General features: G+C 36.6%; 5 protein-coding genes across 10 annotated transcripts; all 5 read right to left on the bottom strand.

The window, feature by feature from the left end:
* Positions 1-452: 452 nt before the first annotated feature.
* On the bottom strand, positions 453-2,518 carry LOC121765180. The gene is made up of 2 exons (XM_042161233.1): positions 2,101-2,518; positions 453-727 (listed from the first exon to the last, which is right to left on the bottom strand). Exons 1-2 carry the CDS (start codon positions 2,374-2,376, stop codon positions 620-622), a joined length of 384 nt encoding a protein of 127 aa, XP_042017167.1. The 5' UTR covers positions 2,377-2,518; the 3' UTR covers positions 453-619.
* Positions 2,519-3,874: 1,356 nt separating this feature from the next.
* Positions 3,875-12,153, bottom strand: LOC121765330 (rab3 GTPase-activating protein catalytic subunit-like). 6 transcript variants are annotated; one of them, XM_042161433.1, is made up of 23 exons: positions 12,011-12,151; positions 11,232-11,299; positions 11,104-11,147; positions 10,963-11,026; positions 10,428-10,542; positions 10,268-10,335; positions 10,044-10,141; positions 9,206-9,377; positions 8,647-8,869; positions 8,359-8,485; positions 7,710-7,816; positions 7,457-7,537; positions 7,147-7,278; positions 6,926-7,059; positions 6,760-6,837; positions 6,594-6,670; positions 6,190-6,265; positions 6,052-6,123; positions 5,678-5,717; positions 5,184-5,440; positions 4,890-5,067; positions 4,586-4,803; positions 3,875-4,501 (listed from the first exon to the last, which is right to left on the bottom strand). In XM_042161433.1, the coding sequence occupies exons 2-23, from the start codon at positions 11,286-11,288 to the stop codon at positions 4,205-4,207; spliced, it is 2,715 nt and encodes a 904-aa protein (XP_042017367.1). In that variant the 5' UTR covers positions 11,289-11,299; positions 12,011-12,151; the 3' UTR covers positions 3,875-4,204. The 6 variants fall into 6 exon arrangements, with proteins under 6 accessions (XP_042017367.1, XP_042017365.1, XP_042017366.1 ...); XM_042161431.1 differs by having other exon boundaries at positions 7,710-7,819; XM_042161432.1 differs by having other exon boundaries at positions 7,710-7,819; positions 11,232-11,302; positions 12,011-12,107.
* A 758-nt stretch (positions 12,154-12,911) lies between these two features.
* Positions 12,912-15,384, bottom strand: LOC121765881 (receptor-like protein 2). Its single transcript, XM_042162160.1, has one exon. It carries the CDS (start codon positions 15,248-15,250, stop codon positions 13,109-13,111), a length of 2,142 nt encoding a protein of 713 aa, XP_042018094.1. The 5' UTR covers positions 15,251-15,384; the 3' UTR covers positions 12,912-13,108.
* A 2,316-nt stretch (positions 15,385-17,700) lies between these two features.
* On the bottom strand, positions 17,701-19,719 carry LOC121763663 (V-type proton ATPase subunit G 1-like). Its single transcript, XM_042159726.1, has 4 exons — positions 19,563-19,719; positions 18,743-18,856; positions 18,327-18,427; positions 17,701-18,038 (listed from the first exon to the last, which is right to left on the bottom strand). The coding sequence occupies exons 2-4, from the start codon at positions 18,834-18,836 to the stop codon at positions 17,895-17,897; spliced, it is 339 nt and encodes a 112-aa protein (XP_042015660.1). The 5' UTR covers positions 18,837-18,856; positions 19,563-19,719; the 3' UTR covers positions 17,701-17,894.
* A 349-nt stretch (positions 19,720-20,068) lies between these two features.
* LOC121763366 (3-phosphoinositide-dependent protein kinase 2-like) lies at positions 20,069-24,805 on the bottom strand. The gene is made up of 12 exons (XM_042159370.1): positions 24,411-24,805; positions 24,048-24,266; positions 22,836-23,016; positions 22,691-22,743; positions 22,510-22,611; positions 22,334-22,442; positions 22,172-22,250; positions 21,888-22,053; positions 21,450-21,584; positions 21,167-21,327; positions 20,733-20,955; positions 20,069-20,537 (listed from the first exon to the last, which is right to left on the bottom strand). The coding sequence occupies exons 2-12, from the start codon at positions 24,249-24,251 to the stop codon at positions 20,454-20,456; spliced, it is 1,497 nt and encodes a 498-aa protein (XP_042015304.1). The 5' UTR covers positions 24,252-24,266; positions 24,411-24,805; the 3' UTR covers positions 20,069-20,453.
* Positions 24,806-27,625: the final 2,820 nt, after the last annotated feature.

Here is a 27,625-nt window from a genome sequence, read left to right on the forward strand (position 1 = left end):
TGTTATTGTCATCGTCCTGTTCTGGATTATTATAGAATAAATAAATGTATAGCTGTCACTTTTTAATTAAAAAATTTACTATGTAGCACATGCCATAAAATGATAGACCTGTGCTCCTCTCTCTCTCTAGGACACAGAATGGATACATTTATCCAAAAATGGATCAAAGGTAGTGTATGGCTAGAAGAAGTAGACAGCTCTCAACCACAAGTCATTTATGCTTCATTTTTACTCCTGTCCCAAATTAATTGAGACATTATTTCAATACAAGAATTAAGAAAGTGTGTGTTTATTGAGTTAAGAGTAACAAGAATTAAATAATTGAAGAGAAAAATTAAAATAAGAGAAATTAAAGAGTTGATTTTTGCCAAAAACTGAAATGATTCATTTGCATACGACAATTTTGGTGCAAGATTATATTTCAAGAACGAAGAAAAAGGAAAGAGAAGTACTAATAGTTTAAAAACTGTAGAAAGATTTAATGAACCAAGAGAAAAAAGGGGCAGAGCAGTTGGTAAGAAAGTTGATGTTTTGAGTGTATGAACTACATTTTCTTCATAGAATAGACCATGATTATGAACACCATATATCTATCCATTTACTTGAGGGATCAAAGAGGCTAGTCTTGAGACGGGGGAGGACCATCGTCTGGCTTCTTCTGTCCCTTCCTCTCATTCCACCGCATCCATGCCCACCTCGCAACTAAAATTCCGCCTAAAGCATAGACCTGCGACCAGCCAGACACAACGGTAGATGAACTATTGTAGAACAGCAAGCATTATGATAGCAAAAACGGTTTCTTGTTCTCATCGACTCCAATGACTCATAACAAGAGATTCAAATATACCTTATGAAAGAATATATTCTTTGTCGATCATAAGCTCATAGCAACAAGTTCAAATACCTAATAAAAGTATGTATTTTTCCCAGATTTTATCCTCCCAAACCCCACCAAATCACAAACAACAAAAAAGATACTACTATTAAATTTTTCACTGCTAGATACAACACAGATCGAAATTCAGAAGAGGCTCAAAAATCCTATAGCAATCACAACCTTACAAGAGAGAATTTGTTCCATAGATATCATAGAATAAGCAAAAACTTGCCTATCAATCACAGTTCACGATAAACATTATAAATTGCAATCCTCCTATAACTTGGTATATGGTCAAAGTTATGAATAAAACGACCAATTAAGCAACTGTGGCGATCAACCAACTGATCGAATTCCCATCCTACCTAACTACCTCACCAATTACAGTTTCAGTAATTCAGCAGTCGACATAACATCCTTCAAGTTACAAGCAACCTTTTTTAAACCTTTTAATCAACTCAACAAACAACAGATATTCAGCATATAACCTATACAGTATCAAAGGAGCAAGATGAATACAGCATCAGTCAATTCAGCTTTCTACATAATATTCTACAAGTAAAAAGCAACCTTCTTTTTACCTTTTTTACTTAGCTCAACAAACAAGAGATTCAGTATATAACTTAAACAGCATCAAAGGAGCAAAATGAGTTCAATTTCAGTCAATTCAGTATTCTACAAGTTACAAGAAACTCTTCCTTAACCTTTTTAATGAACTCAATAAACAAGAGATATTCACAGCATAAAGTCAATACAGAATCAAAGGAGCAAGGTGAATAGCAATTACAGTTTCAGTCAATCCAGCACTCTACAAGCTACAAGCAACTGTTTTTTACCTTTTCAAATAATCAATAAACAAGTGGATATTCAGCATATAACCTATACATAATCAAATGAGCAAGATGAATATCAATTACAGTTTCAGTTAATTCAGCAGTTTACAAGTTTCAAGCAACTTTTTTTACCTTTTAAATTAAATCAAAGGAGCAAGATGAGTGTCAATTATAGTTCCAGTTAATTCAGCAGTCTGCAATTTTTTTTACTATGTTTAGTTTAATTAACTCAATAAACAAGAGATATTCATCATATAGCCTAAACAGTATCAAAGGAGTAAGATGAAAATCAACAACAAAAAACAAACATAAATTCACACGAATATCATTCATCGCATGCATCGAAACATATCTCAATTAAAATCAATTCGACCACGAACGAATCAATACCTGCCATAAAATCAACGGATTAGTAGTCCGTCCAGCTGCATCAGCCTCCCCTTCCAATTTGATCTGCTCCACGTTCTGCCGCGGAAACGTCACGAATCCTGGATTCTTCTCGTCATCCGCCGCCGATTTCAGCGGCTCCGCTGCTTCCACGGCGTGTTCCGGCTTAGCGCCGTTTTTCTTCGGGGGGGAGGGGAGCTTAATTGAGGAGAGTAAGTTCGTGAAGAAGACCACGAAGGGGTTCTTCTGCTCCTCCGCTATGTTGCCGGAGTCTCCCATTTTGAACGCGGGGTTTTGGAGAGAGGTTTGGTGAGCTTTTGGCTATGGCGGAGGCAACAATAGAGAGAGAGAAGGCAGAAGAAGCTTGTTGATTAAAATACCGGAAACGGCGTCGTTCGTGCGTCTTTTGTTCAACGACTTTGGAAATCAACAACTAGTTTACTGCGATTTCTTTAACAAGTTTTATTAATTAATTGATAATGTTTAATAGAGATTTATTGACGTAGACAGATTGCGCGTACGTTTCGATAAAAATACAAAGATCATATATTGACATGATAAATACTATTCCCTCCGTCCCATTAAATATGCAATATTGGAGAATAAGCATGAATTTTTATGTAGTGTTGTTTTGTGAGTTAATGAAGAGAGAGTAAAGTAAAAGAGATGAAAAAGTAGAGATATATATTTTTTCATTTTAGGAAACGTTTCATTTTTAATGAGATAAACTAAAAAGAAAAACGTTTTATTTCTAATGGGATAGATGGAGTACTACATATGGCAGAATCCTCGATTTATTGGTTAAAAAATGAAGAACATCTTATAGAATTTTGTGAAGTATTATTATATAAGATTGAGTTTATGAATATAGTTGGAGAAATGAAGAAGTCTTATATAATTTTGTAAGGTACTCCTATTATAGTAGGTAATCACATGTGGAATTATTATTTTGTTTACTAGTCCTGGGCTTCCTATGGTGGGTTGATACATGTGATTATGTGGGTTGATATTTCTAGCTTGACATTAATTGATTTTGTAGGTATAATGGTTTAAGAAAATTTATGAGATATGGTATGCATAAAATGATTGATGAAGTTTAAATTAGTGATCATTATTCACAAATTCATCTCCCAATAGGGTTAAATCTCTAATTTTTATGTAGTTTGGAAACAAGTGAATAATGAAAATCAGATTGGATTTACTTTACCAATAAAACAAATTTCAGATTGGATTTAGGAATTAGCAAAAATTGTAGCCGACGAAATTTATTACTGTTGGAAATAACGAAGCATGAGTTGTTAGCTAGCTGTAGGCATCTCTTTTTTATTTTATCTAATTAATGAATAGTATAAATTGATTATGTAACATATGATTATGAAAATATTGATTTTTGCGTAAATCTATTTAATACGAGTTTATTGAAAAACAGAGTGGATATATTAATGCCTTATTGAGAAGTCAAATAAAAATCGAGAGTTCTAATATAAATAAATTGTTTTAAATTAAATTGGTGTGGAAATTAATTATCATAGTGTCGACATTTGTTCGGATTTCCACAAGACAAAAAGTTGAGTGTAAAATACAAAATTATTAATATTGTCCAATTAAATTTGAACAAAAAAGTTGGATCCCTTTAGAAGAGATATTGACGTTTCTTGACAAAAAATGCCAAATAAAAATTATGGTGTTAATATATTCCTATATTAATATCATTTATATGTGAAACAGTAAATCTAAAATTTATAGTGCAAAGTATGTAAACACTATCATACTCCAATTCCAAGAATTTTACTATTATACTTCATTTTATAAAATCAAACATTCAGAAATAGTAATTCTGAGTGAACAACACCACACATTAAAACAAAATATCCGAAATATGTACAAAAAAACATTTTGAGCATTGAAAGGTTGAAAACACATTCTGTATGCAGTCTAATAATACACAACTACCATCACCCGTATTTTATGATATCCCGACCTCAAATCTATCTTAGACGACACTCTTGTTCCTCGATTCAAATTCGAGAAATCAAGCCTATAACCACCCCATCCTCTCCTATAACTGTCCCATTTGTCGAAAAAATATATATATAGCATAAGAAATTCAGTCATATGAGGCAACAGCAAGTGCAACCCCAAGATCATTCGAAGTTCCAGATACGTACATTCTGTAGGTTTCTATGTCCTGTTGATGGAGCCTTGGGGACGAGGCGGCATAGTAGCTTCCACTCGCATGGTCACGCTTAGAGAATATAATCTCCCTTAGGATAGGCTCGTGGCCGTTGAGGAGATTGCCCATGCTCAATACTCTCCTCCATGACTGGTTTGCTGTTGGCGGAGGAAACATACTAAGGATTAAGTCCCTGTCGTCTGACCTTATTTGTTGCTTCTTGTCGAATTCCTGTTGTATACAAACAGCATCGTTATCAAACAACGGAAGTTAGTGTTCAACGAAAAGTTGGGGAAGAATCCAGTAGAAGCTTACCCTTTGGGTATCATTGTGGGCATTGGCAGAGCTTGTTCCCATATTTGGGAGGTAGAAGTTGAAGCAGTCGGTGAAGATTGCTTGGCCAAGGTATGGTGATTGCAAGAATTTGACATGAAGAGATGCCGCGAGTAGAACTAGCTTCTCAATGTGTTCGAAAGTAGTGGATAGCCTCCTGAGGTCCTCAAGAACTTCGGTATCAGTGGCCGTATTCTGTACTGTATTAGGATCAGTTAATTGTTACTTCGAAGTTGCAACCATACATAATTAATTACATAAGCAAAATGTATTAAGAGAAAGTTACCTAGGAAAATTCTGAGAACTGATGCAATTGTTATGTATAACTGTTCTATTTTTATGTTCATCTGCTTTAAATCACCGAACGAGGTCCGGTTAAGAGTATCGGCTGCTGCTCTAAAGGCAGCACAGACCATTTCTTCCAGCAGTTGGTATGGTCTTAGAGTCTCCAGGTAATGAAGAACCTGATTTCAGATAATAAATGTCCAACATGACTGAAGAAATCGATGAAATGGAACCCACGACTCTATGTCGAAATAATAGTAAGAAAAGACACGATTATGATCAGTAATTGTAGAACCTTTTCTCCTTCTCTATTCGGGTCCCAAAGTGGTTTCTGTTCAGAAGCAGGCACGGCAGGGGCTTCGTTCCAGATCTTTCTCCATGAGTTCCCCGGATCAGACATTCTCTCCGAAAGTTTTCCACGAGGAGGCCATGAACTGGACTCAGATGCTCCATTTTCCTCATTTTCATCGTTTTCCCAGTCCCGTGGTGAGTGCCATCGGATAAAATCTTCAAAGACAGCATCTGGATTTGCAGCCTTGAAAGCAGACATATCTGCAGTCACATAGATGAGAAAAGGATATGATATTTTTATAAGAACATATATATATGCTTTTATTTTGTCAAATAGAGAACTTCGGGGCAAAATATGAATAAATGATATGCAACGGCTTGCCAACGAAGGTTCAATGCGAACAAAAATAGAAGTTTTGGAGGCTAAATTAAACCAAGTGCAAGAAAATGTCCAAGGATTCATTGAAAAATAAGTGCATAATAAAGAAAGCCAGTCACCTGAGGCCAAAATTTCCGTTTCGAGTTGAGCAGAGAAGCTCTGCAATGACATGCACGAAACAATTGTCAGTTTACATATAAATCTAACAAAAACGAATTAGGAACATAGATAGTACTTTTTTCAGCGACTCAAAGATTTTGAAGAAATATATCTAGGAAGAGACAACTCTAACTTGAACCAGCAAAAAGTCGATTTTATTAACTAACATCATTAGTTTCCCAATGGTCACTTAGTGGTTTGATGTGAAATGCTTACTGTCAAATTGTTGATCACAATACTATTTTCCACGAAGGAGACAAGCAACGACATTAGAAATTAAGAGAGTCATGTTTAGACAGTGAAAATAGCATATGAAATGGTAATTTTTGCTTACATATGAATCACCCAAGGCTACAGCAGCTTTCAGACGTTCTTCGTGCATATCTTCTGTCATAGGAGGTGGTTCCTACAGTAAAGTGAGAAAGAGATAATTTTACCATTATTTGAGACAAAGCAGCACAAAGTGAACTACCAGGGTGATTGGAACATGCATAATCTTGTTCGACTTTAAGAGCATCATCGGCTTTGCCACATTAGCTGCATCATTGCTGGCATTTAGGGATATTTATTAGCAAATGCAGAAATATGAAGTATCTACAATAACTCGCTACTTGCATTCGAGAACCAACTACCAAGCAAGCAATCCCAGAACTTATGAAGGATAATCTCATCATTGGCTTCACTTTAAACAACTTCATAATGCAAGAACACACATTAATATAAGGAATTCAAGTACTTTCACGAAAGAAACATCAAGAATTTAAGATAATTGTTATCTATAAACAAAAAAAAAACATGTTGCATAATCTGCAAAAATGGTTCTACATTGATGTATTCAGTATCTTAAATACCCAAATTCTAGTATTATCTTTATACCTATTGTCTTTCCTGTCAGAACCTTCTTTACTAGCTCCTTGAGAAGATGAATTGTGTGTTGGATTCTGAAGATCTTCCTGCAGTCAAATGGATACTAACGTAAGAAGGTGGATGGCAGCGTAACAGAAAAATCACAAGGAACAAAATCAAAACAAAACAGCAGGACCTGGGTAGTCATAGTGTCATTCGCATCAACAAATTGTCCTTCTGCCACTCTATGCTTTTGATCAATGCACACAGCAAGCTAAAAACACAAAGTGAGAGCTTTAAATGCAAAGTCAGGGGACATATAAAAGGAATAAATAGAGAGAGAGAGAGTCGATTGGACCAACCATGTGCAGTTTCTGGTTAATCAAACAAGTGGACAGTTCGATTGGGCCACTGGATGGCATTCTTGGTAGTGATTGTGATTCTTCCCAACACCAGCGAACCTCGCGAACGAACTCTATCCAGAGTACGGAAATTGCTAATCAAATAAACAAGAAGAGTAGTGAGAAAATTGCGAAATTGATAGGGCAGGCAAAAAATGAATACACTGTTTTAACAGAAATACCCCGAATACTACAGTTCCCAAACCAAAGAGCGTGTAAACAGAACTGTTCAAAGAGTGATTCCTGCGGAGCGCCTTTAATGGATCGAGAATTCTTATGCTCAGTTGGAGAGGAAATCATCTCTGTTTCCACAGCTGCAAAAAAAAAAAAAGAAAATGAAATTAACTAAAGTAACACTTCAGACAGATAATGGATCTTTGAAACTAGCATTGACGAATTGAATTTTTTGAGACAAAAGTTCAGTAAGGGACAGTTCTTATCTAAGAATCAAATAACTAAGATACAACAACAATAAGAAAAAATTGTATGTACCCTCATGAAAGAGATCTTTTAGCACACGATCAAGAACTGTCTGTGGAGGTACAACCGCTGAAGACTTCAAAGCTTCAGAACCTGAGTTTGCAAAAACTAAATTATAAGACATACAGTATTTTCAAAATTACTGGAAGTTTAATTTTTCAACATGGTCGGAGAACATAATCCGAAGTCACTATGAGAAACTACAGCATGTGTCAACAACAATCCACATTCGATACATGAACTTATGCAGTAGGAGAATTTCAACCTGATATAAAATCCTCAATGAACTTGGCCTCCGATGACATTTCCAGTGCCTTAACTAGAAGGTGCAGCTGGGATGCAAATCCAATTGTGCTTCCACCAGAAATGTCACTGCTAAACATGGATGAATACAAATCATTCCATTTCATCAACAAGAATTGGAACTATTTCAGATATGAAATATTAGATCGGAAGATGGAAGATGAGAAGTTAGAAGTAACTTCTCTTTCTTAGGTTAAACAGAACTATATTCTTCATAAACATTGGGATTGGGACAAATATTTCGTATTTCAAACAAACTTTTACTAGGTGAGGAGTTGATAGTAATATAATTTCCAAAAAAGATACTTCGGCCACTGCTAAAATCATGCGATATATCTTATAAGAGCCATGAAGAACAGAAGTATGGCATAAGGCTAATGGAGTTGAATCAACAAATAGATAGAACATGTAAAATATTAGTGTAAGAGTCCTAGTCCACATATATTGCCCATATAGATGTTATTCTCCTTTACTTAATGCAACACTCTCCCTTCTCCCGACAGTTTAAACAAGTTACTTGCAGCTGACAACATGGTGTGCTAAAAATCAAAATTCTCAAAACATGATGGGGGAAATTTTGAGAGTCCCACATATTACAACGGCGTTCTTACAGATATTCAGATAGGCATGGGCTTAAGAACCACTTATCAGCTTCTACTGGTGATGCATTCTCTAGTTCAGCCATATCCAGAGAACTTTCAGCTGTTATCTCTAACCATATGGCAAGCAATTCAAATCCTGCATAAGGAACAATCATGGTACTTAGGAATCCAAGATATACCATCGGGTATAATGCTAAAATTATGTACTGTTACCAGATAATCAGTAAAAAAGACTTTGACCAACAAAAATTATGCAATCAAAACAAATTTTTAATATAGCTAGCAGAAGTGTTTCACCATTTACTGGGTCCTCTGCAGAATACCACTTGCTCCAAGGAAAATTGTCATCCCATTGAGCTTTCACATGATTATCAACCTCAGGATTTTCACTGGATCCTGTGATGTCAGCATCAGGATCATGAATTTCATCCTCATCATCATGGATGGGAGTTCTGTAGGTTAGCTTCATCTTAAAATGGACTTCAAAATGATTCATAGACCAGTCCACAGCAGTATACGCCTTGGGAATATATCCAGAAAATGGATTTTTGTAAGTAAACGGTATAACAGTTAATCCCTTAGTAATTGAAGCCAATCCCCAAAAGGTAAATTGATACCAATATTGCAGTGGAACATGCTAATGCATTCGATATACATACAACTATACAAAACAAAGCTATCAAAATAATAAGCAATTCGAGTAATTATTGAAATGCATCTGCTATGCAAATGAATACAGTCATGTTCATGTGCGTTCCATAGATGTTAAACCTAAAAAATATACCAGTGCGTGCATTTGTGTGTGTGTGTGTGAGTGAGAGAGAGAGAGAGAGAGAGAGAGAAAGAAGGAACTCACAAATTTGGATACAAACAGCTCGTACAGTCCTTCTAAATGCATAAGCTTTACTGGAACCTGGCTGGCAATGCGGTCAGCTTCAAACCTTCTAGTGAAAACAGTTCCCATATTTTGAATACCAATATATGCTTTACGCGAAGAGTCATGAACAGGAACAAACGCAGGCCATAGGCTACAAAGGATGAGCAAGCCCAACACATATTAACAGCACTTCATTATTAGTCCTCAGTCAAAAGAAGAAAAGCAACTTATAAGTGTAAACATGAGCACTGAACTACATTATGACCAAAGAAGATGAAAGCAAGAGGATAGAAGGTCATGAAATCCAACATACATCAAATTTGGAAATCTGGTAGTACAAGATAAAATTACATTAACACAGTTGGAATAAGCATATACAAATATCGGCACATAAACTAATACTATGTAATTGTCTTCTTATTCTTCCTACTAATCTTCTGAATCCAAGAAGCTCACTCTGCTAGCTTGATTGTGTTATATTTGGTAGTTATTGAACATATTTAATACATCCTCCAGCCATTTGTCCACATTGTGAACTCCTAAGAAGTTTTTATAGGGACCATGAATAAGCCATGAGTTTCTAAAAAACACTTGGCTTCTAAATGCTCCGGAAATCTCAGCCAGTAAGATTTTTATCTACATCCAATTGATCCTCAAGTTTATCGACATTCTAGATCCCTAGAGTTTTACTGTTAAGCTCACTGCCCCTCCTTACCTACGCTCTTAAGACTAAGACCATTTCTTTAATTTACAAAATATACCAATGTTGGAAACGGAAGGAAGAAACACTTGAGCAAGAATACAATAGCAATCAAACCATGAACAGTTGGACAAAGCAATCGCAACTGCACTCAAAAGTTTGCTTGCCTCTGGTGCATCAAGAACTACACCACTCGCACTTTGCGGAGCAATCACCTGACAGTTTGAGAACAATGAGCTCAGAGGTATTATCCAAAAACAATAGTTTACACACACACATGGAGAGAGAGGGAGAGAGAGAGAGAGAGAGAGAGAGAGAGAGAGAGAGAGAGAGAGAGAGACCACAAACTCCTTCACCCCAAATGAAAGCTGCAGATCGTGCAATGCATGATCCCAATCAAGGGTTTTACCTGAGACGGTAAGATATCCTAGTAAGAAACGTGCTAGAGAAAAAGCGCCTTCTAAGAAGGTATATATTGTAGTTAAGTTTGCGTATGAGTACCATCATCAACTGTTGCAAAATAGTACTCCATGCAATAACTTTTCGTAGCATATTTGAATTCAGATTTGATCTTGTACAAATCTTTTAGCTGATTCACCTGAACAGCACCCTTTGCCTATGACCAAATATAACAGAAGTCAATCTGCACATCAAGTGCAAATTATTTATGGATATAACCAAATGCAGTTTAAAATAAAGCCAACTTGTTATATTGGTTTTCAACAGAGCCTCTCCTGAAGATTTATCAGGTAAAGCAGAAACTAATTTGACAATGACATAAATTCAGTTTTTTACAATACCCCACAGCTGCCTCAATGACATTATTTGCAGCTGTATATAGTAGGATTTAATATGGAACCATCAAGATCTTGTGACTTAACAGAAACATGATTCGAGCAACATAGCTACATATTAACCTTCTAATTCGGTTCAAATAGATAAAAGAAATGAGAAAGAAATAAAGTTTAAGGTTGCTGCTTGACAGTATAGAGGGATTTATCGAATTTGAACAAATCCACCAGGGAATAAGGCTTACCAATAGGTTCTTTGGGCCATCAGCTAACCACTGTCGACAGACGGCCTCTATCTCAGATATGAACCTAAAAGATTATGCAGCTGTTAGCAGTGTGCTCTTTTTGAAGATAACCTAATATGCATTGCCAAAACACTGCCATACCTTTCCCATGACGAGGCAAGAGTAAAATCATCAAAATGCTCAAACTGCAGAAATTAGACAAATACACATTGACAAATTTGCTTGGATAAAACCATATTAGTAACAATGATATGTTATCTAGGTCACACCTCCTCTTCTTCATCATTGTCCTCCATGATGCCTTTAGAATTGTCGGCTGACTTCATATGGATAACAACTGCTGCAAAAAACTAACTAGTAAATACAGTGATTAAAGACTTTTTTTGGAGAATAAGGATGTACTAGTAATGCTCTTATGAGATGGATACTTCAGCGATCGCAACGTCGAGAGGATCTAGTGGCTTGTTTAGATCAATGTAACAATTAAAACAACCAAAGAATATGAGCTTACAAGGCCTAGGACTCCTGAATAAGTCATAGAAACGGCAACCACTAGAATCTTTAGCAATATATCTATCTTCCTTAACAACAATCGAAGCTCAATCTATGGAGAGGAGGCACATACGATCAGGGGGAAAAGATGGAATCTTTCCCCTACACTTATAATCAGGCTATTGTTTGATCATAATGATGAAAATCGAAGCTATTGTTAGATAGCAATAGATAATTCTTCTTTTCTTCATTTCTATGAACAGAAATCTGAATGAAATGCATATCACATTTTCACATCATTGAAACTAAATCGGTCGATTTACCTAACTCAAAATACTTCGACTGTTAATGTCGAGAGTTCAACAATATGACTTAAAACCCGATAACATTTTTCTAATAGATGCAAAAAAGCTGCAAAATTCACTTGATCAAAACACCAAAACGACGCTCCAGTGGCAAATTGAGATCACATATTCAGTAATCCAAATTCGTATAAAATGCAACAAATAATCGGATTGCAATCCGCCGAATTCGAATGAGGAAGAGAAAATCGCACCTCGCCGGAGTTTGTCGTCTTCAACAAAGAGAATTGCAGGATTTTCGACTGTTATAGTTGCATTTCTATTTCTTCATATTGTTCAAATAATAACTGGATTTTAACTTTCTTTATTAATTCGAATTGAACGAAATTCTAAATTAAGTGAAGAATGAAATTTAATTTGATCCAAATATCCAAATAAATTTTAATATTTCGATTTAGTTCGACTCATTGAGTTAGATTACAATTTTACCTTACTCCCTCTTTTTAGAGCTTGCAGGAGTAGTAGTTTTTCCAATTTTTATGTCATTTCATTTTTTTAAAATACTCCATTTATTTACAAATATAATGCTATATGCCTTTTTCTTTTTTACTTGAGCAATGGTTAGTAATTTAATTCAACTTTACCTTGAACCTTTAGTTTGCTTCATGTTTTTCTAAACATGAGTCAATTATTTCAGATGAGGAATAATTTCATTATGCAAATATAATAATAAAAATTATACACATGTAACAACAATTTCAAACTCAATAATTTCACTTCATAAAATCAAATATTCTGAAATAAGTGGCGACGTATTGAGTTTGATTCTTACACAAATATTATATTTTTTATTATATACATTTGAGAGTTTGAATCTCACTATAAGAACAATTACAATATTTTCTTTCATTTTACATTAATTTTTTTGTTTTATATTTTATGTGTTCCTATTTTTATTAACAATCACCTTACACATGCCTCTACCTTTTATAATTGATTCTCTTATTCATCGGCGCTAAAAATTTATCACAATAAGGAACACTGGTTTGGAACCCCATCATAAAAATCCTGCATCCGCCGGTGTCTGAAATATACTCTTTCATATCAGAAGAAAAAAACAAAACAAGATGAAAAAAACACAATACCCAAAATATGTGCACAAAAAAATATTATGAGCATTGAAAGTTTGAACACACAACGATGATATCCCGACCTCAAATCTATTTTGCACTGACACTCGTGTTTCTAGATGCAAATTCGAGAAATCGCCTATAACTACTAACTGCTACAACTATCTCATTTGACAAAAAAAGTTGAAGAAATTCAATCAAATGAGGCCAATTTATTATTGATCAGTACCAACTCTTGAAAAACACTACACCACTAACTGCAACTAATCCCACAAAGTATCCCACCCCAAAAGGGATTCGAACACCACACCAAAAACTCCCACCACCTTCCTCTTCCTCCACCGCCGCCGGCCTAAAACCAATTCCGCCGCAGCTCCTATTCACCACCTCACCGCACAGCTTCGGATTCCCTTCAAACGCAGCAAATCCAAACGTCTCAAACTGCCCCCCCTTCGGAATCTCCCCTTCGAGATCATTATCCGCCACGCTGAACGCCGACAGGAAATGCAGCTTCGTCAGCGCCTCCGGGATCTCCCCCGAGAGCTCGTTCCCCGACATGTCGAGCTTCTCTAAATTCATTAGTTTTGACACCGACTCTGGAATGCTTCCGCTCAAGTTGTTGTTGCTGAGGTCCAGGATGTGGAGGAGCCTCAGCTCCCCAATCCCGGGAGGGATGATCCCGGTGAGGCTGTTGTTCCCGAGCTTCACCCCGCGGGGGAGGTTGAAGAGGCGGTTGTATTGGAGCTTGTCGAATAGGAATGGCAGCGCGAGGTGGCTTAAATCCGTGCTCGTGTTGTCGGAAATTAGAGCGGGGAGTTGAGTTATCTCGGGCGGGATTTCTCCGGTTAACGAGTTTTGTGTTAGGTTGAGTACGTATAAGCTGTCCATTGTCCCTAGCCATCCCGGGATTGGGCCGTGGATTTTGTTGAATGAGAGATTCAGGACTTTGAGCTTCTTTAGTTTTGAGATCCAGAATGGGATTTGGCCGTTTAGTCTGCATCCTCCTAAGGTGAGTATTTGGAGATTCTTGAACGTGTCGGGGTGGAGGAGGTCGTCGTTGTCCGGTACTCTCTCGTCGTGGAAGCATCGGGAGAGGAAGAGGACTGCGAGGTTGTGGCAGTGTTTGAGCGTGGTGAGGGCTCCGGCCGCGTTGGAGAGGAGGTTGTCGGAGAGGGAGAGGTGTGTGAGGTTTTTCAGAGAGGCCATGCACGGAGGGACCTCGCCGCTGAGCTCGTTGAAGGCGAGGCGGATCGCTGTGAGGGGCATGCATAGGCAGAGGGTGTCGGGGATGGTGCCGGTGAAGGTGTTGTTTCCGAGGTCTAGGGCTTGTAAGCGTTGGAGTTTGGAGAAGTCGAGCGCGGAGATTTGGCCGTTGAGGAGGTTGTTGCGGAGGAGGAGAGTGGTGAGGTTGGTGCATTTTGTTAGAGATGGTGGGAATGTGCCGTTGAGGTTGTTGGAGTGGAGTTGGAGTTGTTCGAGTCTTGAAAGCATCCCTATATTTTGAGGTATCGAACCGGTTAGTTGGTTGACATGGAGTTCTAAGATAACGAGGTTTGAGAGGTTGACAATGGCGTCGTTGATTGGCCCGGAAAGTTGGTTGTTAGGTAGGGAGATTTCTTGCAAACTCGTCAGGGTGTAAAGGTCGCGTGGCAGTGGACCCGAGAGGGTGTTGGAGCCTCCTCTGAAGACTAGAAGGTTTGAGCATTGGGTGATGGAAGAAGATACAGGGCTAGTGAATTGATTCGCGGAGAAATCCAAGATTTTGATCGATTGGGAGACGTTGCAGATAGACGAAGGGTTGGGGCCGGTGAAGGCGTTGTTGCTGATGTTGAGGATGGCTAAACCGGATGGTTGAAGGAGAAGGAAGGTGGGATCGAGCGAGCCATTGAAGCGATTGCTTGAGAGGTCTAGCGTGTGGATGGTGGTGGGGAGGGTGCGGTTGAGTGGGCCGGTGAGGGCGTTGAAGCTCAAGTCGAGTGTGATGAGGCGAGGAGGGAGGGAGGGGAGGAGGCCGGAGAGGCGGTTGTGGGAGAGGTTTACATGGGCTAGGTATGGGAGGTTTGGTAGAGACAGAGAGGCGGCGGTGAGGTTTTTTCCCGAGAGCCAGAGTCGTGTGACCCGGCCGTCGGGTGTGCAGGCTATGCCTTCCCAATGGCAGCAGTTGGAGGAGGGAGACCAGTTGAGGTTGAGAGGAGGTGATTGAGAAGAAATGAATGATAGTAAGGAATTTTGTTCTTGTTTGTCACAACTTAGTACTCTGTTTTGTGTGAGGAGGATTAGATTGAGAGAGAGGGTTAGGAGTAGCATAGGTTTGGCCATTTGATTAGTCTCACTTGTGTTCCCTTCATCAATTCTTGATATCATTTATATTCATGAGAGATAGATATATCACTGTATATAATATTGGAGTTGAATAGAAGTAGACTATGGTAGGGTAGGATAGGGTCAAAGTTGAAAATCATGATTCCTTGGTGGTGAGGGAAATGAGATAGGTAGGTCCATCCATATGCATATGGATTTGGTTAAATCCATTTCTTTTGAACTATACTATGTATCATTGCAAATGGCAAATATTAATATCAAGCGTAGAATGTATACTTTATATTCATACTTAAGAAGAATAAAAAATAGACAATTGTTTGATGGAAGACTTGGTCCACATACAATATGAAAAACAAGCTCCATACCCCACGCTCTAACCCCACAAGTTCTGTTTTCTGAATCCGTCACTGTCTAGGCGTGCAATTATATTATATCTAGATAGCTATAAGGGACATATCTTACCAACTCTCATGTAGACTAAACTTAAGAATTCTTGTTTTTAAATCCGTCACTATTTAGGGGTGCAATTATATTATACCTAAGTAGCGATAAGCCGTACATCTTACCGACTCACATGTCGACCAAGCATAGGAATTCATGTGAATTTTCATAAATGTGAATTAGGATGGAAGAATCGCGAGACGTTTACTTGTCATGTGAGTTGATTTAAGGTAAAGATGAACTTTATTAGTTTTGGGTTTATATTGCAAGTTGGGATATAGTATGATAGATTAATTTTTGGTTTGTGAATATTGAGATTCCTTTCAACTTATTGTTTGGCAATTGGCATAATTGAGTCAACTTGACTTGGAATACACATTTTCTAAATTACGAAGAAGACTTAACGTCTTAACGTGAAAATCTACTCCAACTCCAACTAAATAATTAATTCATTTAAAATGATTCATCCATCCACTAAAACATACTACCACTAGTTGATTTTTCCTAATAAACAAGGAGCAATTCGGGTTGTTGGTAAAAATTTATGAATTTTATTACTCCCTCCATCAATTTAATCACATTCCATTTTCTGCACTCATTTTTAAAAATGATAATAATAATTAAAGTGGTGAGGGGTAAAGTAAGAAATAAAATAATATAGATAAGACTCTCATCTACGTTATTCTCTCGCTTACTTTATCATCTCTCCACTTTAGCTATTTATTATCATTTTTCTAAAACGAGTGCAAAAAATGAAATGCGACAAAATTTCAGACACAGAGAGAGTATATTATATCTGATCTAATGTAGTTGAGTCGTATTCTTTATTTAATTATCCTGTCATTATTTATGAGTCCAATCTTTCAAAATATAAGGGCCTTTCTCTTTCTACCAAGGATATAAAGATAAAACATGGGTTAATTCTTTTTTAGTTCTAAGGTGTTTTTTACATTCCATAAGTGTACTGGGCTTTTATTAAATTCCGGCTTTGGGAGAGACGCATGACCCTCATGCGTCTCCCGTTAATGAAACACATGACCGTGATGCGTTTTAGGGTAAGACGCATGAGCGTAATGCGTCTTTCAATTTTTTTTGTTTTAATTAAAAGACGCATGATGGACATGCGTCTTAGGGTAAAACGCATGACACACATGCGTCTATCTTTTAAACATAAAGTGGCTCTGTAGTTTAGTGGTAAGAAATCTATATTGTGGCTATGGAGACCTGTTGTTGAATCCCAACAGCCACAATACAATTGATTAATTGTATATATAATTTTATGTTCATGTAAAATGAGTTTTACCTCAACTTAAACACCTTTTTTTCTCTCTAAATTTTTATCATTTTCCAAGAAAAATTAAGTGTGTATAATTTTATGTTCATATAAAATGAGTTTTTTTTCCAGTAAATTGGGTGTTTAATAATGATTAAATATACAAAAAATATGAAAAATGTTGGTCCCCGTGGATGCGATCGATAAAATGTTAGTCTAACCAAAAATCAATTAATGTGCTTTTATTTAAAATGATAAATTAAAGAAAAGATAGAAGGCCGGTCCTCTTGTTAATATAAAGTTGTACTAGTAATTAATTAAAAAAATTGTAGTGTTGCTGCTGGGATTCGAACCCAGGTCTCCACAGCTACAACATGGAATTCTTACCACTAAATTATATGTTTAAAAGAGAGACGCATGTGTATCATGTGTTTTACCCTAAGACGCATGTGCATCTTGCGTCTTTTAATTAAAATAAAAAAAATTGAAAAACGCATTACACTCATGCGTCTTACCCTAAAACGCATCACGGTCATGCGTTTCATTAACGGGAGACGCATGAGGGTCATGCGTCTCTCTCAAAGCCGGAATTTAAAAAAAGCCCAGTACACTTATGGAATGTAAAAAATTCCCTAGAACTAAAAAAGAATTACCCTGATAAAACATACATATATATATTTCGTCGAGTGTAACATCTACGAGACCCATTATTCGACGCCAAACATCACCACGACACCAAATCCGAACTCAAATTTCACAGACTCTACAACAAGCCTCATTGCAATTTACTTTAGCACAAACAATTTATTGGTTCAATATCTCAGCACAAACAATTTATTGGTTCAATATCTCAATATGGCCCAGTAATCGGACAAAGAATTACACTATTCATAGTAGAAAATGATGGAAACAACGAGTCTTCTTCAAGAAATGGGCAAGAACTGCACCAACAGAACAAGCTCGAACACGAGCTTAGTTCTTCACGGTTGTCACATGCCTTAGAAGCATGGAGACAATGTCATGAGAAATTCTTGAAGCCTCTGTTTTCAGGTGATCGATCTTTGCATCAGTTTCTTGCTCAAGGCGCTTCACATTAGCACCTGAATCTCCACTGCTCTGTAAAAACACGAAAAAGTTCAATCTCATGTGCTTAGAGACTCTAGATCTCCTATCGGACCAGATGGTCAATTGCAAGAGTTTGCTCTGTCGTAGAAGTAGAACTCAGAATAGGATATAAACTGGAATAATCTGCCAAAACATGCTTCTATAAAATGAATAAGATGAGGGAAAAAACAAGTGCATTGAAAATATCGTCTTGAGCATAAGACGACGTAAATTAGACATGTTAAATTAACAGGAAAATAATTCAACAGAGTTCCATCAAACTACCCTATAAATCCTCACCTCCTCAACCTTATTCTGAAAGTCCGCCTCCATTTGAGCACGGAATTCAGCAATTCCCTTCTCGGCCTCTTCTTTTGCCTGCTTCAGTCTAGCTTGTTTTGCTGCACACGAAGGCCGCGTTATGTTCAAATCACTCGTTCCAAGCTTAAGTAGTGTGTCTATCACACACTAATACAAATTGCTAACTATACATATATGACACATTTTTAATGTAGGAACTTATAAGTTACTTTCTTCCAACTAAACTCTAGGTTGTAATGCATATTAGCCACACACCAAAGATCAACTTTCAGCACTCGGCACAACCAGAAAGAGCTTGAAAGTTGAAACTAGATTCACAAACCAATATTTGTAAGACAGCAGAGTCAGACTGCTTGAGCAATACAACTTCGACAAAAAGGGTAATGAGTTCTCACCAGTTCTAGCAGTATTCACAATGTGCTGAGCTTCTTGCTCTGCAGGTAACAAGAGCTGAATTCCGTTCTGGCTACTGCTGGCTGCCATATTCATAGAACTTCAAGAAAGGTGTACTGGCAAAGAGAAGCACGTTAATGCACATCGAGTACCACTAGAAAACGCAACACAAATCTCAAAATCCATCATGTCAATATCAACAAGAATATCGTACTATACAACTACAAGGTCCGCTACCACTAGGAAGACGCAACACAAAAACTCAAAGTCCGACATGGTAACATTTGCTTCCAACATCGACAAGAATATGGTACTCTACACAACTACAAGGTCCGCGCGTGTTTACATAATTCATCACCAAGCTAACCTACATTATAGATTTTGATAAACCCTCTTTAAGCTCAGACTACCAACAAATTCAACTGCTAAGAAGAGCTATTAATCCCATCTCCACCTCGTCAATAAGTAATTTCCACCACCCAATCCAGATTGAATTGCCATCTTATACAGGAAATGGAAATTTTCAATGCGATCTTATCCTAGTTAGCATTTACTAGCTCACCACAAAGCTCAGATCATAAACCCTAGATGTGATCCAACACGAGATTCTAGATTTCACCAGTTTTTTCCACCCGTTTACATTTGAATTTTAAGAGAAACAAATTTAATTATCAATCCATGATTTTGGTGAATCAAGTTAGACAGCAAAAATCGTAAATGTACTATTTCAATAACAAAAAAGGACTGGATCCGATCCTAGACCAAAAATTGAGAATATACTACTTCAAAAGGAGAATCTAACTTTCCATAGTAAGTATATACCTGCGTAGGGAAGATCGTCCTCGAAGATAGTGAGCTGAAGCAGCAAAAACTGATTAATAGAGAATGAAAGTTGAGAAACAGAGAAATCTTGAGTTGAAGAGTAGAAACAGAGTTTTGAAGAACGTGGGAGCTTGACCTGCCAAAGAAAAAAAATCTGTACATATTTTCTTCTTTCTTTTATTTGTATAGGCAAATTATTAGAAAAAATTACTCCGCATGAAGTTTGGTCAAACTATAGTTCGTCTCGCAAATTGTGTCCTCAAGACTGAGTAACACAATAGCGTCTATTCATATTAAAACGACATCGTTTGATTGAAAAACATCAATAGTATGTTATGTGTTGGCATCTGATATTATTCGTCATGAAATAATTGAGAATATTGCAAAACTTCATGGTTTTCTCAGGTGATTTTTAAAGTCGCGTAGTATGGACCAACATTTAACCAAACTTCATGATTTTTTCAACAATTTACCAACCAATTAAAATCTTGAAACAAACACTCAAATTAAACCCAATATATTTTCTCATACAAATTTAAATGAATCAAATGTTTTTTCTGGTCTTTTACACTTCATAGTCTGTAGATTTCATCAACCAAATATGAAGTACAACGATGAACTAAAATCAAAGCAAAAACATGATCTAAAAATTAAATGACATTTGAAATGGGAGATTTTTTGCAACAAAACTGGTGGATAACACATCCATGAGAGCATCATCAATTCATCTTAAACAGCTAGAACAACGACTATCCTCGAACGAAAGCTTCCAAACGGAGCAGCATCCGAAACTATTCCCGGGTCGCCTCAAGTTTTCTTTTTTCCACTTTGTGTTCTACCATTGTGTCATAAGTATATCCAGAAGTATGTGTTGTCACCCCAGTAAGCAATTTACCGGTTTTGAAGGGCCTCGATCGCCTTCTTCCACTGCGCTGCTCGTTGCTTTGCATCATCGAAGCACATGACCTTCTTCGGCTGTATCAAGATACAGTTTTTTTAATTACATGAGGATGTATTCATGCTAAAAATAGTAATGTTTGATAGCTAACACAAATAATGACACTCGGCCCGGGTCCAAACCTCCACCAACCAAAATCAACGTCGTTAAACTACCACCTATTTATGCCATAAAATCAAGTATCAACATCATAAAAGAGGAGTGAGACTAACCGTGCAAATCTTGAAATTCGAAGGGCTTATAACTTGAACGTTCAGCTCGGTAGGATTGTCGGACCATATGATGTTTCCTCGGACCTCCAGTTTCGCTGGGTCGACATAGATCAATTTAGGTTTATTCGTAAGGATGAGCTGCACCTTCTTGCTAGTTATCTTCTGCATTTTCTTGACCATTGAGATCATAAGAACTGACTCGCCCGGCTCCAGAAACTGTTGCCTGTCAAACAAACAAAAAAATCAACAAAGAACATAAGATGCAATCTATTTTCAAATTGAGCTGAACGTTCTAGACAAATTGTCGTGCAACGGATTTACATGCAGAGTAACATGAATAGCACTCGTTGAGAAACATCACGTGATCCATCTACGAAGCAAAATGATCCAAAGGTCTCAAATTTTTTAAACAAAAAACAACTCTAGGGACTAACCATTTTGAGTCAAATGAATCGATTGAAGCAAGTCTATTGATGCTACCGGTATCAGAGGCAGAAGCAACTGCAGCACTTCCATCAGTTGTTTTCACCGAACCATCTCCAATGTGTGTGGGATTCCACGAAGAATCGTGATCTTCACATCCAGGAGACTGAGCCTGGCCAATGTTTTTGAAATTTTCAACAAGAAGAGTTTTGGAAATTTCACATGTTTCCTGAAACCTCGGTTTTCAAAGAAAAGAACTCTATAGAAAACAAAACGAAATAAAAAGTATATTACCGCTGGGTCCAGAGCTAGTTTAGGTGGGTTCACATCCCTCAAATTTATCCAATCAACACCTTTAAAAAAGGGATGGCTTTTCAGAGCTAGATAGCCATTGGGTCCCGCCCCCAGCCTCTGACTCGGGTCAATATCCTGCACCGGAAACACACCAGTAAACAATGAGAGGCAGAGATTTACTGCTAAAAATATGTAAATGGTTAGACGAGGCAAACATCATATGAATCAACGTGCAGATGAACATAGATCCTTTTATACTAGCATGTGCAATATTTTCGTGAAAGCATCAGAAACCGATATTATGTCCATACATAGAGCTATCTAATTCACATATCAAGAGAAAATGAATGATTCTGATACGAATTAGCAAAAGAAAAGTTGAAAAGTAGGTATGAAACAGAGAGGAAACAAATAGCAATGAGGTTTAGTATTTCTTGCCAATAATTTATCTATCAGATCCCGAGCTGCTTCCGAAAAGTAATTTGGAAATCTGATGTCTCTGGCAACAATTCTTTTGAAAATAAGCCATTCACTGGCATCCTTGAAAGGAGACGTCCCCGAAAGCATTTGGTACAACGTACATCCAAGGGCCCACAGATCATTCCTGGTCGTACGCATTTCAAATGAGCACCGAGTCATAACTGATGAAAAGAATAATACAAGTTCGAACACAACAGGAAAAGAAAAAAAACTCGATAAATAATACTCCAACAAATTCATACCCAAAAGTTGCCGGAGAGGAATTTAAAACTTCCGGAGGTACATAGGCGGCTGTCCCCACAAAGGTACATGCTTTATCATCTGAATATATTAAAAAGCATAAAGAATTATCATTTCGAATTCGCCTAATCTTTGTAGGCAGTACAATAATATCACAGACTGACCCGATGATGCGTTTGGAAGGACAGTTATCTGGCTGCCTTGCATAGGCTTTACGCTACCAAAATCAGCAACTTTGATGTGGCCGTCTTCAGTGAGCAGCAGATTCTCCGGCTGTCGTCTATAAACTATTAGCATTGCTAAGTATAACACAATAACAACTTTGAAGGAGACAAAATACCTTAATATCTCGATGTATCAAGCCCATACTGTGGATATATTCGAGAGCATCCACCACTTCAGCTGCATAGAAACGAGCATCTTCCTCCGATAGACGGCCCTTCTGCATTCCAACCAACGAAGATACTTCAGCAGGAGAAATCACTAGGAAAAAACGATGCTTTTGTGAAAAATCTACTTACCCTCGTAATTTGATCAAAAAGTTCTCCGCCTTCACAAGATTCAAGTGCCATGTCTTGAGAATATAATCAAAACAGGAACATCAAATTACCGCCGTGAACCAAGAAAATAAAGGGAATGTATGGCAATGTCATGAGTAATACTCACAGAGCGAGAAATTATCTTGAAATGTGAAAAACAATCGCACTACACCGGGATGATCTAACTGGTCCAATACGATGCGCTCCAATTTTACATAAGCCGTTTTGTTTTCTTTTGTAATGAACTCTTTGTCCATGATCTTCATAGCATAGATCTTTCCTGTGTCTTTCTTCTTGGCTCTGACAACCTGTCGATCGATAAAGCAAATGAGAAATACGCATCGCCCGCATTACACACATAAAGACTAATACTTTCCCGTTGTTACCATAATCGGAAAGTTGGGATGATATACAGAATCATTCTGAAGTACTCAAGCGGGAAGAAATCGAGTTTGATAGCGTAAATCTAAGAAGAAACGAGCAACTAGAAGCTATACTAAATAGCGTGTGAAAAGGTTCTACAAAAACAATAACCAACCGATGAAAAGGGAAACAAGCATCAAATTCTCGATGTCCATAGCACACTAAACCAGAAACATACTTCAACTAAAGCCAGAAACATACACCATAATATCTGTAAATAGAGTTTTCAGGAAGATTTAACATCTCACCCATCGATTTTTAACCATCCGATTATTCTAAATTTGCAGCATTCAAAAGAACTCATTGACTCAACAACCAGTTCAAAAATTCCCAGCTCTCATTATCAGAAATGGAAGCATTGATTATATTACAGTCTTGTGCTCTAACTGAGAAGAAACAACAACACAAAAAGGTTGGATATGCGAAATTTCAAAGCACCTTCAAAGAAAAGGAACTCAAAAGAATCAAGAAAAGAGATAAGGAATAGCAAGAAACATTAAACTCAATGGAATCAATAACAATTCAAACAATGCATCAAAACAACATGAATCCACACAATCAAGAAATGAAAAGAGAGGAAAAAGCAATGAAGAATAGACCTTTAAATAAATACCAACACCATAAATCTTGTAGTCTTGTGCTATAACTTAAAGAAACATTATAAACAGAAACAACACAAAAAAAATTGATATTGCGAAATTCCAAAGCACCTTCTGCTCCTCTAATTACAAAGAACAAGCACTCAAAGGAATCAAAATTAAAGGCAAGAAACATCAAACTCAATGGAATCAATATCAATTCCAACAATGCATCAAATCAACACATGAATCCACACAATCAACAGAAATATACACAGAAAAGCAAAAAATTGAAAAAAACAAAAATAACACAGAAATGAAAAAGGGGAAGAATAGACCTTTGAATAGGAACCAACACCATAAATCTTGCCCAATTCAAAATCCTGAATGCTGAAATTCTCCTGTGGAGCTCTGAATGAAAAAACCTTAGATCTCTGAGAATCATCATTCCCACCATCATTGTTGGAAGAAGAACTGCTGCTCTCAATCCTCAGCTTCGAATCAAATTCCTTCTCCATTGTTGGATTAACTGTTGCCAACATAATTTTCCCCCAAAACTACATGCAAAACAACACAGAACACCTAATTCCCCTTTAAAAAAGCAATTTTTCTCTCTCTAGAGACAAAAAAATGAATCTTGAGGCAAGAGCTCGATGTATTTTTCAATGAAAGTGAAGACCGTTGAATAGCAGAGAAACAACCTGAGGAAACTACCCATCAAACATCAGATTAGATTCTCCGCAAATATTCCCTCCTTTCTCTGTTTCAGACAGCAATCTGATAAAGCCACCATTTCAAATGAGACCCCAGAAAAGCAAATGATTCCTTACACAAATTTGTGATTGAATACATATACAATTGCAATTCCCCCCTTTTTATTCTTTGGTTTTTGTATACAAGCATGAAAATGTGATGTCTGAAAAAGGTATGAACTTTGTGAATCTTTGAAGGCCTTGTAAAGGAAAAGCTTCGGATTAGGATGGATGGAAAAACTACATGAAAATGAAAAAAATAATATAAAAACAAATCAAAATCATTGGCAGATGAAGCATTCTAATTCTTGAAACATTGTAAATTTGTATTAAAGCAATATGGGATTCCATTAATTTAGGAGAAACGTATTTCTGCATCTTTTATTTATTTTTTGAAAGAGTAAATAAATTTTGCATTTCATTTCCATCTCATTGGTTTAAATGTGAATTATGTGATGTTGCACGGTTATAATATGAATAAACATTCTCTTTTTTTTTTTACTTTTTTGTTATAGGAGTAACTTATAAATGTGTGTATTTTTACTATATTTAGCACTGAATTAGTTTTGAGTTTCTTTGTAGAATTAAATTAACCACGTGTTTTTAATGTCAAGTACCAATTTTAATGTAAACTAAAAGAAAAAAAAATCTTCCTTTATAAAGCATTTAAAGAAAAATCATCCTTTAATCAATGATAATGGAAAATGTGTCGATAATTTAATTTAATTTTTTATTATTTTCCGGATTATCAGTTTACTTTATCATTTTCTAATAATTAAAAAGTCTAAGCGTTGAGTTTCAATCAAATGCATATTAGTACAAAAATTAATAATAAAGGAAATTAATTTAAAAAAGATTTCATTCGGCCTACTCTGCTTATTTTTTTATGCTAAAATTAGTGTTGTCATTAAGCTCTTTGATTTTCTTCCAACTTCGTGTTGAACTCCCAATATTTTATAATTCTTGTCCCTAAATATTTTTAAATACTATTCTAAATGATTTAATTGTGTGACTTAAATGACTTCAATAAGTTATACAATAAAATAAATTTCATTGGATAGTAAATGCAACAAGAATAAAAGTCTACTCCAAAGTACAACCACTTCTTACAACACAGATAATATAATACCGCAATAAATATAATATACTGTAATATAATTACACTATTAATAATGTTTCAAAACTATTTTGAGAAAATTTAACATATCAATTGTTGCACTTTTTAATGAAAAAGAGAGTACACATCAAGTGTTCGAGGCCATCTATTTCAATTTTGCCAGTTTTCAAAGTTTTAAAAACTCTTTACTTTTACAAATAAATAAACAAAATATCAAAAATCATGTCACAACAAATTCGAAAACCTTGAGTTTCAGGCATAACCATAAGACAAGGTAAGAATTAAGAAACAACAAGGCAATGAAACATATAGGCCTAACAACTAAAAGTACCTAAAAATTAGACCATCCGCAGCGGTGAGCAGCATGCTCACCGCCGTCCTTGCCGCTGGCAAGGACGGAGCTCGTCCGTTGATGCGCCCTGCCGCTGGCAGGGTGGTGCTCTTAGCTAAGAGCACGTCCGTGCCAGCGGCAAGAGCACGAGGTGGCGACGTGGCAGCTTCTGATTGGCCCGTTGATTTATCATTTTTTATTATTATTTTTTTAATAAAATCGAAAAAATCTGAAAAATTCAAAATTAATAAAAAAAATATTTTCTCACTTCCTAATAAAATATATCCATTTTTTCCACACTTTTAATTTATTTTTTTTTCATTATTTTTACCCCAATATTCATACTTTCATCTATAAATACTCTCATTTCAAACACAAAAAATGACACTATACTAAACAACTCTCTAAATCTCAATTTTTATGAGTTTAATTATGTAATTTTTAATTTTTAGGAGTTTAATTATGTAATTTTTAATTTTTAGGATTTTAATTATGTAATTTTTAATTTTTAGGATTTTAATTATGTAATTTTTAATTTTATTTGTAATTTGTAATATTTATTGTGGTTTTTAAATGAATTTTGATATTATGGAAATGTTTTTGTTTAATTGAATTTTATATTAATTGTGCTCGTCCTTGCGGAAGAGCACAGTTGTGGGTATTGTGCTCTTGCCAGAGAGCAGACATGAATAGTACCGCCCGGGCCCACAACCGTGCCGCTGGCAAGAGCACGGTTGTGGATGCTCTTATGTTTATAGATAAAAAAAATAACTCACTTAGAGCGTCCACTATGGAGTGGACGCGGCGGACGCCGCGAAGGGGGCGGTGGGGGGCGATAGGCGCGGCGGTCATAGTGGGGGGGTGTCCGCCGCGAGGGTGGACGCGGCTGGTGGGGGGAGGGCGGCGGACGAGGCTTCGCCGCAAGTGGGGCGAGGACGCGGCGGTGGGGTATAGGCGCGGCTATAGCCGCGGCTATTATAGTAGCGGATATCCGCCGCGGCGGTTGCATGCGATTTTTAATTTTTTTTTTACACTTCAATTCACCTATAAATACACCCCACTCCATTCATTATTTTCACACCATTCAAACACAACATCTATACAAATTTTAATTTTAATATAGTGTGTGATTTTAATTTTAATTTAGTGTGTAATTCTAATTTTAATTTTAATTTGTATTTTATTTTTATTTTTATTTTTATTTTTATTTTTATTTTTATTTTTAATTCGTATAGTCGGCTTCTTCTAATCCACTAAGAGCCCGATAAATTTGTTCATAATTACTTGAAATATTATAAAATGAAAGTTGATTATAAAATTTGGGGGCTATTGGAGGTGTCCACCATAGTGGCGGACACAAAATTTTGGAGCTATGGACAATAAAATTGGGGCTATGGACAAAAATTGGGGCGAGGCTATTGGGCGTGTCCGCCTTATAGTGGACACCCTTATGCTAAATTGCTAATTTATCCTCATCAAGAATGGGGACCCACATATGTCAAATTGGAAAAACAATTTTACTCAAATAATTGTGCTAAGAAATGGTCCATATTAGAAGATTGCAATTGGACACATCCAATAAATTAAAACATGTAAATAATATAGGGATGGCCATAGACACTCCTTTTCAATCAAACTATAGGCCAAAATATTTATTCAAATGAGAAATATGACTGCCAATGTCACTCTTCTACATTCTTCATCTATTTCATCAAA

The sequence above is a fragment of the Salvia splendens genome, chromosome 14, assembly GCF_004379255.2.
Source record: "Salvia splendens isolate huo1 chromosome 14, SspV2, whole genome shotgun sequence".
Classification (NCBI taxonomy): Eukaryota; Viridiplantae; Streptophyta; class Magnoliopsida; order Lamiales; family Lamiaceae; genus Salvia; species Salvia splendens.

Excerpts from the sequence above, each read along its gene's own strand:
- LOC121765881 (XM_042162160.1), bottom strand. The coding sequence starts at position 15,250 with ATGATATCAAGAATTGATGAAGGGAACACAAGTGAGACTAATCAAATG.
- LOC121765330 (XM_042161431.1), bottom strand. The coding sequence starts at position 11,288 with ATGAAGTCAGCCGACAATTCTAAAGGCATCATGGAGGACAATGATGAA. Across the intron at positions 7,279-7,456 it reads AAAAGATCTCTTTCATGAGG|CTGTGGAAACAGAGATGATT; the intron begins GTACATACAATT and ends TTTTTTTTGCAG. Across the intron at positions 6,124-6,189 it reads TGCATGTTCCAATCACCCTG|GAACCACCTCCTATGACAGA; the intron begins GTAGTTCACTTT and ends ACTTTACTGTAG.
- LOC121763366 (XM_042159370.1), bottom strand. The coding sequence starts at position 24,251 with ATGTTGGCAACAGTTAATCCAACAATGGAGAAGGAATTTGATTCGAAG. Across the intron at positions 22,443-22,509 it reads TGATACATCGAGATATTAAG|CCGGAGAATCTGCTGCTCAC; the intron begins GTATTTTGTCTC and ends TATAGACGACAG. Across the intron at positions 21,585-21,887 it reads ATCTGATAGATAAATTATTG|GATATTGACCCGAGTCAGAG; the intron begins GCAAGAAATACT and ends TTTCCGGTGCAG.
- LOC121765180 (XM_042161233.1), bottom strand. The coding sequence starts at position 2,376 with ATGGGAGACTCCGGCAACATAGCGGAGGAGCAGAAGAACCCCTTCGTG. Across the intron at positions 728-2,100 it reads ATCCGTTGATTTTATGGCAG|GTCTATGCTTTAGGCGGAAT; the intron begins GTATTGATTCGT and ends GGCTGGTCGCAG.
- LOC121763663 (XM_042159726.1), bottom strand. The coding sequence starts at position 18,836 with ATGAATATGGCAGCCAGCAGTAGCCAGAACGGAATTCAGCTCTTGTTA. Across the intron at positions 18,428-18,742 it reads TGTGAATACTGCTAGAACTG|CAAAACAAGCTAGACTGAAG; the intron begins GTGAGAACTCAT and ends CTTCGTGTGCAG. Across the intron at positions 18,039-18,326 it reads TTCAGAATAAGGTTGAGGAG|AGCAGTGGAGATTCAGGTGC; the intron begins GTGAGGATTTAT and ends GTGTTTTTACAG.